This window comes from Oncorhynchus gorbuscha, linkage group LG08 (assembly GCF_021184085.1).
Source record: "Oncorhynchus gorbuscha isolate QuinsamMale2020 ecotype Even-year linkage group LG08, OgorEven_v1.0, whole genome shotgun sequence".
NCBI classification, from domain to species: domain Eukaryota; kingdom Metazoa; phylum Chordata; class Actinopteri; order Salmoniformes; family Salmonidae; genus Oncorhynchus; species Oncorhynchus gorbuscha.
In genome coordinates this window covers 9,446,928-9,459,107 of record NC_060180.1, presented here as the reverse complement: position 1 = coordinate 9,459,107, position 12,180 = coordinate 9,446,928, and the positions used below count along the sequence as shown (strand labels likewise).

General features: G+C 49.1%; 1 protein-coding gene across 5 annotated transcripts in view; it reads left to right on the top strand.

The window, feature by feature from the left end:
• LOC124041172 (girdin-like) overlaps positions 1 to 12,180 on the top strand; it is an 81,831-nt gene that overhangs the window by 65,860 nt on the left and 3,791 nt on the right. For 3 of the 5 annotated variants that reach the window (XM_046358433.1, XM_046358437.1, XM_046358436.1), the window contains exons 27-31: positions 2,444 to 2,521; positions 9,297 to 9,509; positions 10,044 to 10,106; positions 11,354 to 11,440; positions 11,816 to 12,072. In XM_046358433.1, coding sequence (XP_046214389.1) covers positions 2,444 to 2,521; positions 9,297 to 9,509; positions 10,044 to 10,106; positions 11,354 to 11,440; positions 11,816 to 12,072 — 698 coding nt within the window. The remainder of the gene's footprint in view (positions 1 to 2,443; positions 2,522 to 9,296; positions 9,510 to 10,043; positions 10,107 to 11,353; positions 11,441 to 11,815; positions 12,073 to 12,180) is intronic. The other 2 variants (XM_046358434.1, XM_046358435.1) reach the window with 2 other exon arrangements.

Sequence of the window (12,180 nt, the reverse complement as noted above, 5' to 3'; positions counted from 1 at the left end):
CCCTACTGAACAGATCAAATCCAGCCTTATTTGAAGTGCAATTAAAACACATCAGTATACGTTACAGTAAAATAAACACAATAGAAGGAAGCAATAGACCGATCCTGACCAGGCAGCCTGGGACTAGGTCTTCCTCTCTCAGTACAACTGACCAGAGGGACTGACACACAGGAAGAAGGACTAGATCACATGTTAGATAAAAGACCCAGGAAGCAGAGCACATATTGTATTAATAAATATATGCAGGGTTGGATACAGGAAAGGCAGAAACAGGAAATATGATCCACAGAGAGACCAAATGACACTGGGTCAGACAGGAAAGTACACTCTGACACTAGAACATGAGAGGGTCATATTCAGCAAATGAAAAATGAGCAGGGTCATATTCAGCAAATGAAAAATGAGCAGGGTCAGATTCAGGAAATGAAGAATCAGCAGGGTCAGATTCAGGAAATGAAGAATGAGCAGGGTCAGATTCAGGAAATGAAGAATCAGCAGGGTCAGATTCAGCAAATGAAAAATGAGCAGGGTCAGATTCAGGAAATGAAGAATCAGCAGGGTCAGATTCGGGAAATGAAGAATCAGCAGGGTCAGATTCAGGAAATGAAGAATGAGCAGGGTCAGATTCAGGAAATGAAGAATCAGCAGGGTCAGATTCGGGAAATGAAGAATGAGCAGGGTCAGATTCAGGAAATGAAGAATGAGCAGGGTCAGATTCAGGAAATTAAGAATGAGCAGGGTCAGATTCAGGAAATTAAGACTGAGCAGGGTCAGATTCAGGAAATGAAGAATGAGCAGGGTCAGATTCAGGAAATGAAGAATGAGCAGGGTCAGATTCAGGAAATTAAGAATGAGCAGGGTCAGATTCAGGAAATTAAGAATGAGCAGGGTCAGATTCAGGAAATTAAGAATGAGCAGGGTCAGATTCAGGAAATTAAGAATGAGCAGGGTCAGATTCAGGAAATGAAGACTGAGCAGGGTCAGATTCGGGAAATGAAGAATGAGCAGGGTCAGATTCAGGAAATGAAGAATGAGCAGGGTCAGATTCAGGAAATTAAGAATGAGCAGGGTCAGATTCAGGAAATGAAGAATGAGCAGGGTCAGATTCAGGAAATGAAGAATGAGCAGGGTCAGATTCGGGAAATGAAGAATGAGCAGGGTCAGATTCAGGAAATTAAGAATGAGCAGGGTCAGATTCAGGAAATGAAGAATGAGCAGGGTCAGATTCAGGAAATGAAGAATGAGCAGGGTCAGATTCAGGAAATTAAGAATGAGCAGGGGTCAGTTGCAGACGGTGAGGCTTGCCGGGCTGGAGACTCCAGGACAGTAGATGCTTGTTGCTGTGTGGTGGTTGGTTGTGTGGACCTAACGCTTGCGATGCTTGTTTTTCTCTCTCTGTGCAAAAGGGAAGAGAGACTCTCAGAGAGTGCAGCATTCCCTTGTGCAGGGTAACCAGGGTAACCAGGGTTCCTCTAATGGTATGCTAAGAGGGGAGGGCTGGGCGCGGCTTGTAGTCGAGCTGTCCTGTCACTCAGGGCTTGTCAACGTGTCATGACTCATCCTTCAGTCAATGTCCATACCTATTAAAAGGTGCAATGCATTATGGGTCACCTGTGCTCAATGCACCAGCTATTAACACATTTTTTGTCTTCAACTATACTAAAGACAACCTTTTATGCAACCATTTGATTTGTCTTTGAATAGCTCTAATAAATAACGTTTAAGTAACACACACACAATATGAGATATGTCTAAAAAAAAAAAATTAAAAGACTGAAGTTCCACTTCTTTATTTCTGTGAAATGCAGACAGTCTGGAACTGGAAATCTAAAACGGTGTCTCTGTATAGTCAGTGTCCCAGAATCTTCTCTTTTCCCTGTGAATACTCCTTTCACTGCAGTGCCACTCCTTGTCTCATCGTTTTACCCCCTAATTGCACCCTTTAATAAACATCCCCGTGTGTGTGTGTGTGTGTGTGTGTGTGTGTGTGTGTGTGTGTGTGTGTGTGTGTGTGTGTGTGTGTGTGTGTGTGTGTGTGTGTGTGTGTGTGTGTGTGTGTGCGTGTGCGTGTGCGCGTGCGTGCGTGCGTGTGTGTGTGTGTGTGTTGGCAGCCTGATGTCTTCTATGTAACAACCCTCATCACAGCCATCCCACCAAGCTGGTGTTTTGTGTATGAAGTTGTTTGAACAGTCAGTGAGTGTTAGTGTGTGTGGGCTCATTTGCATGTAAGCGTTTTCCCTTGTGTAACTCTGTGTGTTTGTTTTCGGTCCCAGCTGGGTCTTCAGGGCACTACCCTGGTTCTCTCACCCTGGTTCTCTCCCCCTGGTTCTGGCCCCCTGGTTCTCAGCATTAACAGCCATCTGTTTTTCCCTCCTTTCTGTTCCTCTCCATCTCCCCTGGTCTTTCTGTTTCTCCCCCCTCTGCTTTGGCTGTAAACTGACAGCTCTGAAAAGGTTGCCCTTTATGAGGACCAGATCGAAGGAGAAAGACAAAGAGAAGGCCATCTACCGCCGGTCCATGTGTAAGACCTCCAATAGCCCACCCAGCGTCCTACCACCTCCCTCCATCACTCCACCTCCTCTGGCCTGTGCCTGCCTCCCTCCATCACTCCACCTCCTCTGGCCTGCGCCTGCCTCCCTCCATCGCTCCACCTCCTCTGGCCTGCGCCTGCCTCCCTCCCTCGCTCCACCTACTCTGGCCTGCGCCTGCCTCCCTCCCTCGCTCCACCTACTCTGGCCTGCGCCTGCCTCCCTCCCTCCCTCGCTCCACCTACTCTGGCCTGCGCCTGCCTCCCTCCCTCGCTCCACCTACTCTGGCCTGCGCCTGCCTCCCTCCCTCGCTCCACCTACTCTGGCCTGCGCCTGCCTCCCTCCCTCCCTCGCTCCACCTACTCTGGCCTGCGCCTGCCTCCCTCCATCTCCTAGAGTCTCCTCTCATCGCTCCTAGCTGGTGTCTTTCCTTCCATTCTAGGAATACTAAACTCAAACACTACTGTATCCCTAATAGTAGCTGCATCTATCTTAACACATGTTGTGTTTGGGTTAAATTTGTGTACAGTCAAAGCAATGACATACAAGAACTAACATATGTAGATATTAGAACAAACTAACACTCTCTGCAGTGAGTAAGGACACTAATGTGAGTTAATGTGATTGCAGAGGATAGAGGTGTTCTGTGAACTGTAGGGTTTTCTCTGTAGTTCTTTTCGCTGTAGTGTTGTGATATAGATGTAGATGAGCTGTAGTTTATTTTTAGCCCAGGTCTAGTGTGTGTATATGTGTGTGACAGTGTTATGCAGGTGAAGGAGGACCCAAACGCGACTTAACAGAAACAGAGTTTATTAATGCTCAAAACCGAATAACTGAAATCCTCTAGATAGTAGAGGGGAAAACAACTGGAGAAGCGGCCACAGACTGCAGGTCGCTTCGGGTAGGCGCAGGCCGTAGTCAACTGAGACACCTGCTCACACGCAGCGTCTGAAGAAGGCACAAAACACGACAGGACAGGGTGATACACAATCACGGCAAAAAACACGACAGGACAGGGCGAAACGCAATTACAGCATGGAATACAAAACAAGGAACCGATGGAACAGGAACGGATCACAAAGGAATAAATAGGGAGTCTAATCAGGGGAAAGGATCGGGAACAGGTGTGGGAAGACTAAATGATGATTAGGGGAATAGGAACAGCTGGGAGCAGGAACGGAACGACAGAGAGAAGAGAGAGCGAGAGAGTGAAAGGGGGAGGGGAGAGAGAGGGATAGAACCAAACAAGACCAGCAGAGGGAAACGAATAGCATGGGGAGCACAGGGACAAGACATGACAATAAATGACAAACATGACAGTACCCCCCACTCACCGAGCGCCTCCTGGCGCACTCGAGGAGGAATCCTGGCGGCAACGGAGGAAATCATCGATGAGCGAACGGTCCAGCACGTCCCGAGACGGAACCCAACTCCTCTCCTCAGGACCGTAACCCTCCCAATCCACTAGGTATTGGTGACCCCGTCCCGAGAACGCATGTCCATAATTTTATGTACCTTGTAAATAGGTGCGCTCTCGACAAGGACGGGAGGGGGGGAGGGAAGACGAACGGGGGTGCGAAGAAAGGGCTTAACACAGGAGACATGGAAGACAGGATGGACGCGACGAAGATGTCGCGGAAGAAGCAGTCGCACAGCGACTGGATTGACGACCTGGGAGACACGGAACGGACCAATGAACCGCGGAGTCAACTTACGAGAAGCTGTCGCAAGAGGAAGGTTGCGAGTGGAAAGCCACACTCTCTGGCCGCAACAATACCTTGGACTCTTAATCCTGCGTTTATTGGCGGCTCTCACCGTCTGTGCCCTGTAACGGCAAAGTGCAGACCTCACCCTCCTCCAGGTGCGCTCACAACGTTGGACAAACGCTTGAGCGGAGGGAACGCTGGACTCGGCAAGCTGGGATGAGAACAGAGGAGGCTGGTAACCCAGACTACTCTGAAACGGAGATAACCCGGTAGCAGACGAAGGAAGCGAATTGTGAGCGTATTCTGCCCAGGGGAGCTGTTCTGCCCAAGACGCAGGGTTCCTGAAAGAAAGGCTGCGTAGTATGCGACCAATCGTCTGATTGGCCCTCTCTGCTTGACCGTTAGACTGGGGATGAAACCCGGAAGAGAGACTGACGGACGCACCAATCAAACGACAGAACTCCCTCCAAAACTGTGACGTGAATTGCGGACCTCTGTCTGAAACGGCGTCTAACGGGAGGCCATGAATTCTGAATACATTCTCAATAATGATTTGTGCCGTCTCCTTAGCGGAAGGAAGTTTAGCGAGGGGAATGAAATGTGCCGCCTTAGAGAACCTATCGACAACCGTCAGAATCACAGTCTTCCCCGCAGACAAAGGCAGACCGGTAATGAAGTCTAAGGCAATGTGAGACCATGGTCGAGAAGGAATGGGGAGCGGTCTGAGACGACCGGCAGGAGGAGAGTTACCCGACTTAGTCTGCGCGCAGTCCGAACAGGCAGCCACGAAACGGCGCGTGTCACGCTCCTGAGTCGGCCACCAAAAGCGCTGGCGAATAGACGCAAGAGTGCCTCGAACACCGGGATGACCCGCTAACTTGGCAGAGTGAGCCCACTGAAGAACAGCCAGACGAGTGGAAACAGGAACGAAAAGGAGGTTACTAGGACAAGCGCGCGGCGACGCAGTGTGCGTGAGTGCTTGCTTAACCTGTCTTTCAATTCCCCAGACTGTTAACCCGACAACACGCCCATAAGGAAGAATCCCCTCGGGATCAGTAGAAGCCACAGAAGAACTAAACAGACGGGATAAGGCATCAGGCTTGGTGTTCTTGCTACCCGGACGGTAAGAAATCACAAACTCGAAACGAGCGAAAAACAACGCCCAACGAGCTTGACGGGCATTAAGTCGTTTGGCAGAACGGATGTACTCAAGGTTCTTATGGTCTGTCCAAACGACAAAAGGAACTCGCCCCCTCCAACCACTGTCGCCATTCGCCTAGGGCTAAGCGGATGGCGAGCAGTTCACGGTTACCCACATCATAGTTGCGCTCAGATGGCGACAGGCGATGAGAAAAATAAGCGCAAGGATGAACCTTATCGTCAGACTGGAAGCGCTGGGATAGAATGGCTCCCACGCCTACCTCTGAAGCGTCAACCTCGACAATGAATTGTCTAGTGACGTCAGGAGTAACGAGGATAGGAGCGGACGTAAAACGTTCTTTTAGAAGATCAAAAGCTCCCTGGGCGGAACCGGACCACTTAAAACACGTCTTGACAGAAGTAAGAGCTGTGAGAGGGGCAGCAACTTGACCGAAATTACGAATGAAACGCCGATAGAAATTAGCGAAACCCAAAAAGCGCTGCAACTCGACACGTGACCTTGGAACGGGCCAATCACTGACAGCTTGGACCTTAGCGGAATCCATCTGAATGCCTTCAGCGGAAATAACGGAACCGAGAAAAGTAACGGAGGAGACATGAAAAGAGCACTTCTCAGCCTTTACATAGAGACAATTCTCTAAAAGGCGCTGTAGAACACGTCGAACGTGCTGAACATGAATCTCGAGTGACGGAGAAAAAATCAGGATATCGTCAAGATAGACAAAAACGAAAATGTTCAGCATGTCTCTCAGAACATCATTAACTAATGCCTGAAAAACAGCTGGCGCATTGGCGAGACCGAACGGCAGAACCCGGTACTCAAAATGCCCTAACGGAGTATTAAACGCCGTTTTCCACTCGTCCCCCTCTCTGATGCGCACGAGATGGTAAGCGTTACGAAGGTCCAACTTAGTAAAGCACCTGGCTCCCTGCAGAATCTCGAAGGCTGATGACATAAGGGGAAGCGGATAACGATTCTTAACCGTTATGTCATTCAGCCTCGATAATCCACGCAGGGGCGCAGAGTACCGTCCTTCTTCTTAACAAAAAGAACCCCGCCCCGGCCGGAGAGGAAGAAGGCACTATGGTACCGGCGTCAAGAGACACAGACAAATAATCCTCGAGAGCCTTACGTTCGGGAGCCGACAGAGAGTATAGTCTACCTCGAGGAGGAGTGGTCCCCGGAAGGAGATCAATACTACAATCATACGACCGGTGAGGAGGAAGGGAGTTGGCTCGGGACCGACTGAAGACCGTGCGCAGATCATGATATTCCTCCGGCACTCCTGTCAAATCGCCAGGTTCCTCCTGAGAAGTAGGGACAGAAGAAACGGGAGGGATGGCAGACATTAAACACTTCACATGACAAGAAACGTTCCAGGATAGGATAGAATTACTAGACCAATTAATAGAAGGATTATGACATACTAGCCAGGGATGACCCAAAACAACAGGTGTAAACGGTGAACGGAAAATCAAAAAAGAAATAGTCTCACTGTGGTTACCAGATACTGTGAGGGTTAAAGGTAGTGTCTCAAATCTGATACTGGGAAGATGACTACCATCTAAGGCGAACATGGGCGTAGGCTTATCTAACTCTCTGAAAGGAATGTCATGTTTCCGAACCCATGCTTCGTCCATGAAACAACCCTCAGCCCCAGAGTCTATCAAGGCACTACATGTAGCGCCCGAACCGGTCCAGCGTAGGTGGACCGACAAAGTAGTACAGGACTTTGATGGAGAGACTTGAGTAGTTGCGCTCACCTGTAGCCCTCCGCTTACAGATGAGCTCTGGCTTTTACTGGACATGAATTAACGAAATGTCCAGCAACTCCACAATAGAGGCACAGGCGGTTGGTGATCCTCCGTTCCCTCTCCTTATTCGAGATGCGAATCCCTCCCAGCTGCATGGGCTCAGTCTCAAAGCCAGAGGGGGAGATGGCTGCGATGCGGAGCAGGGAAACACCGTTGATGCGAGCTCTCTTCCACGAGCCCGGTGACGAAGATCTACCCGTCGTTCTATGCGGATGGCGAGAGCAATCAAAGAGTCCACATCTGAAGGAACCTCCCGGGAGAGAATCTCATCCTTAACCACAGCGTGGAGTCCCTCCAGAAAACGAGCGAGCAGCGCCGGCTCGTTCCACTCACTAGAGGCAGCAAGAGTGCGAAACTCAATGGAATAATCCGTTATGGACCGTTCTCCTTGGCATAAGGAAGCCAGGGCCCTAGAAGCCTCCCCACCAAAAACTGAACGGTCAAAAACCCGAATCATCTCCTCTTTAAAGTTCTGGAAATCGTTAGAGCAAACAGCCCTTGCCTCCCAGATAGCTGTGCCCCATTCTCGAGCCCGGCCAGTGAGGAGTGAGATGACGTAAGCAACCCGAGCTCTCTCTCTAGAGTATGTGTTGGGTTGGAGAGAGAACACAATCTCACACTGCGTGAGAAAGGAGCGGCACTCAGTGGGCTGCCCGGAGTAGCAAGGTGGGTTATTAACCCTAGGTTCTGGAGGCTCGGCAGGCCAGGAAGTAACAGGTGGCACGAGACGTAGACTCTGGAACTGTCCAGAGAGGTCGGAAACCTGAGCAGCCAGGTTTTCCACGGCCTGGCGAGCAGCGGACAATTCCTGCTCGTGTCTGCCGAGCATGGCTCCTTGGATCTCGACGGCAGTGTAACGAGCGTCAGAAGTCGCTGGGTCCATTCTTTGATCGGTTCCTTCTGTTATGCAGGTGAAGGAGGACCCAAACGCGACTTAACAGAAACAGAGTTTATTAATGCTCAAAACCGAATAACTGAAATCCTCTAGATAGTAGAGGGAAAACAACTGGAGAAGCGGCCACAGACTGCAGGTCGCTTCGGGTAGGCGCAGGCCGTAGTCAACTGAGACACCTGCTCACACGCAGCGTCTGAAGAAGGCACAAAACACGACAGGACAGGGTGATACACAATCACGGCAAAAACACGACAGGACAGGGCGAAACGCAATTACAGCATGGAATACAAAACAAGGAACCGATGGAACAGGAACGGATCACAAAGGAATAAATAGGGAGTCTAATCAGGGGAAAGGATCGGGAACAGGTGTGGGAAGACTAAATGATGATTAGGGGAATAGGAACAGCTGGGAGCAGGAACGGAACGACAGAGAGAAGAGAGAGCGAGAGAGTGAAAGGGGGAGGGGGAGAGAGAGGGATAGAACCAAACAAGACCAGCAGAGGGAAACGAATAGCATGGGGAGCACAGGGACAAGACATGACAATAAATGACAAACATGACAGACAGTGCAGTCGCGAGGAACTGTATGCCATTCCACTTCTCTCTACTGTACCGTACTGTATAGTGTGGTGTGACCTGCACTGTGTGACTCTGGCCCCATCTATATATCTCTGCCTGTGGTGTGAGTGCAGCCTGCCGTCTCACCCCTCTCTCACTACAGTGCTGATGCAGGCATGGCTTGGCAGAACCACACTACGTGCTCTCTTTCTCTCTCTCTCTTTCTCTCTCTCTTTTTCTCTCTCTCTCTCTCTCTCTACCACCATGTAGGATTTGAAATGGAGCCTTCCATTGATTTCTTTATCTTTTTCTCTCTTTCCCTATCTTGTATTTTCTTTCTTTCTCTCTCATTTTCTCAATCATTCCCTGTCTTCTCTTTTATCTTTCACTCTCTCTGCTATTTTTATTGAGTCTTTTTTCAGTTTGGCTGCATTTCAGCTCTTTTGCATGCTTTTCCAACATGGGCTTGCCGACACTGACTGTGTCACATCTCTGAATGCTGCTGCTCTGATTCTTAGCAGCCACTGCATGCTTAGCCTAGCGCTGCTCCCTGTGCCCTCCCTCTGGGGCCAGTCAACCCACCACATAAGGGTAGGAGGTATCGGCTAATTGATCTTCATCTCCAACCCAGCTATGAACGACTTGCTACAGACCATGGCGCTGGCGGGGGGTCAGTGGGCAGGCAGCACAGAGAACCTGGAGGCGCCCGTCGAGACCAACGGGGGCAGCGGTGCCCGGCGAATGAAAGGGCTGGGTTCCATGGCCTACTCCACCAACGCTATCAACTACACCACACTCACCCTGCCTTCAGGCAGCAGGGCCAAGAGGAGCCTGAAGATCAAAGGTAGAGACTAGAGGACCGCTAGTCGATCCCCCCTTCCTCTATGTGGTCATCTGAACTATCATCTAGGGAAAGGGAAAGGGGATATCTAGTCAGTTGCACAACTGAATGCATTCAACCAAAATGTGTCTTCCGCATTTAACCCAACCCCTCTGAATCAGAGATGTGAGGGTGCTGCCTTAAACGACGTCCACGTCATCAGCCCCTGGGGAGAAGTTGTTGTTAGGGGTTAACTGCCTTGCTCTTGGGCAGAACGGCAAATTTGTCCACCTTGCCAACTCGGGGATTCAAACCAGCGAACTTTCGGTTAATGGCCCAATGCCCTTAAACTGTGTATTTACTGTAGTATAAAGATTGCCGATCTTTGTGTGTTTCAGAAGCAAGTCATTAATTATTTTCATTTTTTTCATGCTCTAGCTTTCAGAAGATTGGCTGACTGATTGGCTGAGTCAGACTTTGCTTCCCATAAGCCCTATTCTCCTGTAGTATCCCTCCAATCATAACTCATATTTCCTTATCTCTTTGTCTTTCTTCCAGACAACGCTTCCTGTGAAGATGTTCCAGCATCCTCAGACGACCCCATTGGGGTCAAAGGGCAAGGTAAAATAACTGTTGCCCTTAAGAACAGAAACTCCCATTACTATTATATACCCCCAGTTTACTACTGGAATGAAATATCAAATGGCCCTCAAAAAAGTCCCTGTTTTAAAAAGCCCTACAGTAAGTGTAAATGTTGTGCCACTATGATGTAAAGATAGCACACTAACGTTAGCTAGAAGCTTGGCCCATATCTCTGCATTTCAGTTTGCTACCATTAGAAAGGGGTTCAGCCAAGATGTTATCATTAACCGCAAACTCCACCTAACAAATGGTCTTAAGCTGCCTGCCTCCATTAGCTGGTAGATCAGGTTTTCTGCCTACTCCATATCCCCACTTACACACATGTAACACACACACACAAGTTATCTCTATTTCCTGTTCACTCTTGGCTAGCTAAAATGCCCTCCCACTGACATGTACATTGTGTAATACAGTAATTATATTTGTTTTTTTTAAATTGCATTAATTTCACAAGGACAGTCTGTTTCACTTACACTCTGTTACATTAATGTTCTGGAATGTTTGTGAGCTAACTAATATAATGGAAGATAGTTTAGGACAATTTAGTATTTCCTAAACTGAGCGTAACTAGCAGTAGCTCAGTATTAGTGAACTGCACTACTGTAGCCCAATGCAGTGTCTAATATCTGTGGGAGCAGATTAACCCAGGCAGTTGTGTGTGTTGAATGTGCCAGGCCTGCAGGTCTTTAACAGTACTCAGGCTCTCACCCTCTATTCTCAAGCCATCCACTATGTGCAGAGTCCCCGGTAGCATCTGTTGGAAGTCACACATCTGTCTAAGACCACTAAATGTACCACTTTACTCAAGATCGTTACAACTATAAATGATTACCGGTCACATACCTGCTGACATCACTTTCCCAAACCTGAACCATCCTGAAGACCACTAAAAACAGCAACAACACTATCAGGTTGCATCCCACACACCTGTCCTCTAGTACAATCCTCCTCTCCCTCCCCTTCAGTCACCTGAGCCCCTCCCCTGTTGGCCTCTGGGTCTTGTCAATCACAAGGCTCCTTTCCTCCAATCAGGTTTTACAATAGGTCCTTCCTCTTGAATGATTCCTCCCTTCAAGTATGTGTGCCCCTCCCTCCCCACTCCCTTTGTGTGATTGGGCATGTTGTTGGAGTAGCATGGCACCATGCCACCCTTCCTGCCTGCATGCACCATCTGCTGCCATGTGTGACGTGCTCTCTCAAACTGTGTGCCCTCGTCTCCCTACCAGCCTCCAGACCCTCCAGCCTCCATAGTATCAAGAACATCAGTAGTAATAGCAATAATAACTCCCACTTCTCTCCACTCCAGACCAAAGGTACAGTCACACACCCCCTCTCTCCCACGCTCCTGTATACCATACCGTTGTTGATTCACACACACAATAGATTAAAACAATAAGAAACAGAAGGAGAAAATTAGTATAGAACTCTTCGGAATTGCTTCTTCTCTTAGTCTGAGGTATGTTCTGGAAGGGTCCAGGCTAGTTTTAGCATATTTTGTATTTATTTGCTGTGTCACAAAAAAGCAGGTTCCAGAGCTATGTTCCTGAGCTATGTTCCTGAGCTATGTTCCTGAGCTATGCTTTATATCCAGGGCCTGTCATCACCTTGGGGTGATACTCTAATGTTAGTACTTGAGTTAGTCATACGCCGTTAGAACAGAACTCACCTACAGTACTGCTTCTCTTCAGGCACATTGAACGGAAACCTCAGCAGGCCCCACAGTGAGAGCAGTGGGGAGTTCAGCCTCAGTCTGGACCAGGAGGAGTGGTCCAGCGGGAGCAGCCCTGTCCAGCAGCCCCTGTCCCGCTCCTCTCACCAGAGCCCCATGCTGCTGCGGAGGTCCCTGGACCCCCAGGCCAGGAAGAAGACGAGCAACTCCTTGGGCAGCGCCAGTGAAGTGGTCTCTCTACAGCAGTTCCTAGAGGAGAGCACCGACCCTGCAGAGGTGACAGCCTGGAACACACAGCAACACTAGATTACAACACTGTACTATACAATTTTTGGATAGCAGTACTGTGTTATTCATAGGCTTCAGATGTGCTATGATAAGAAA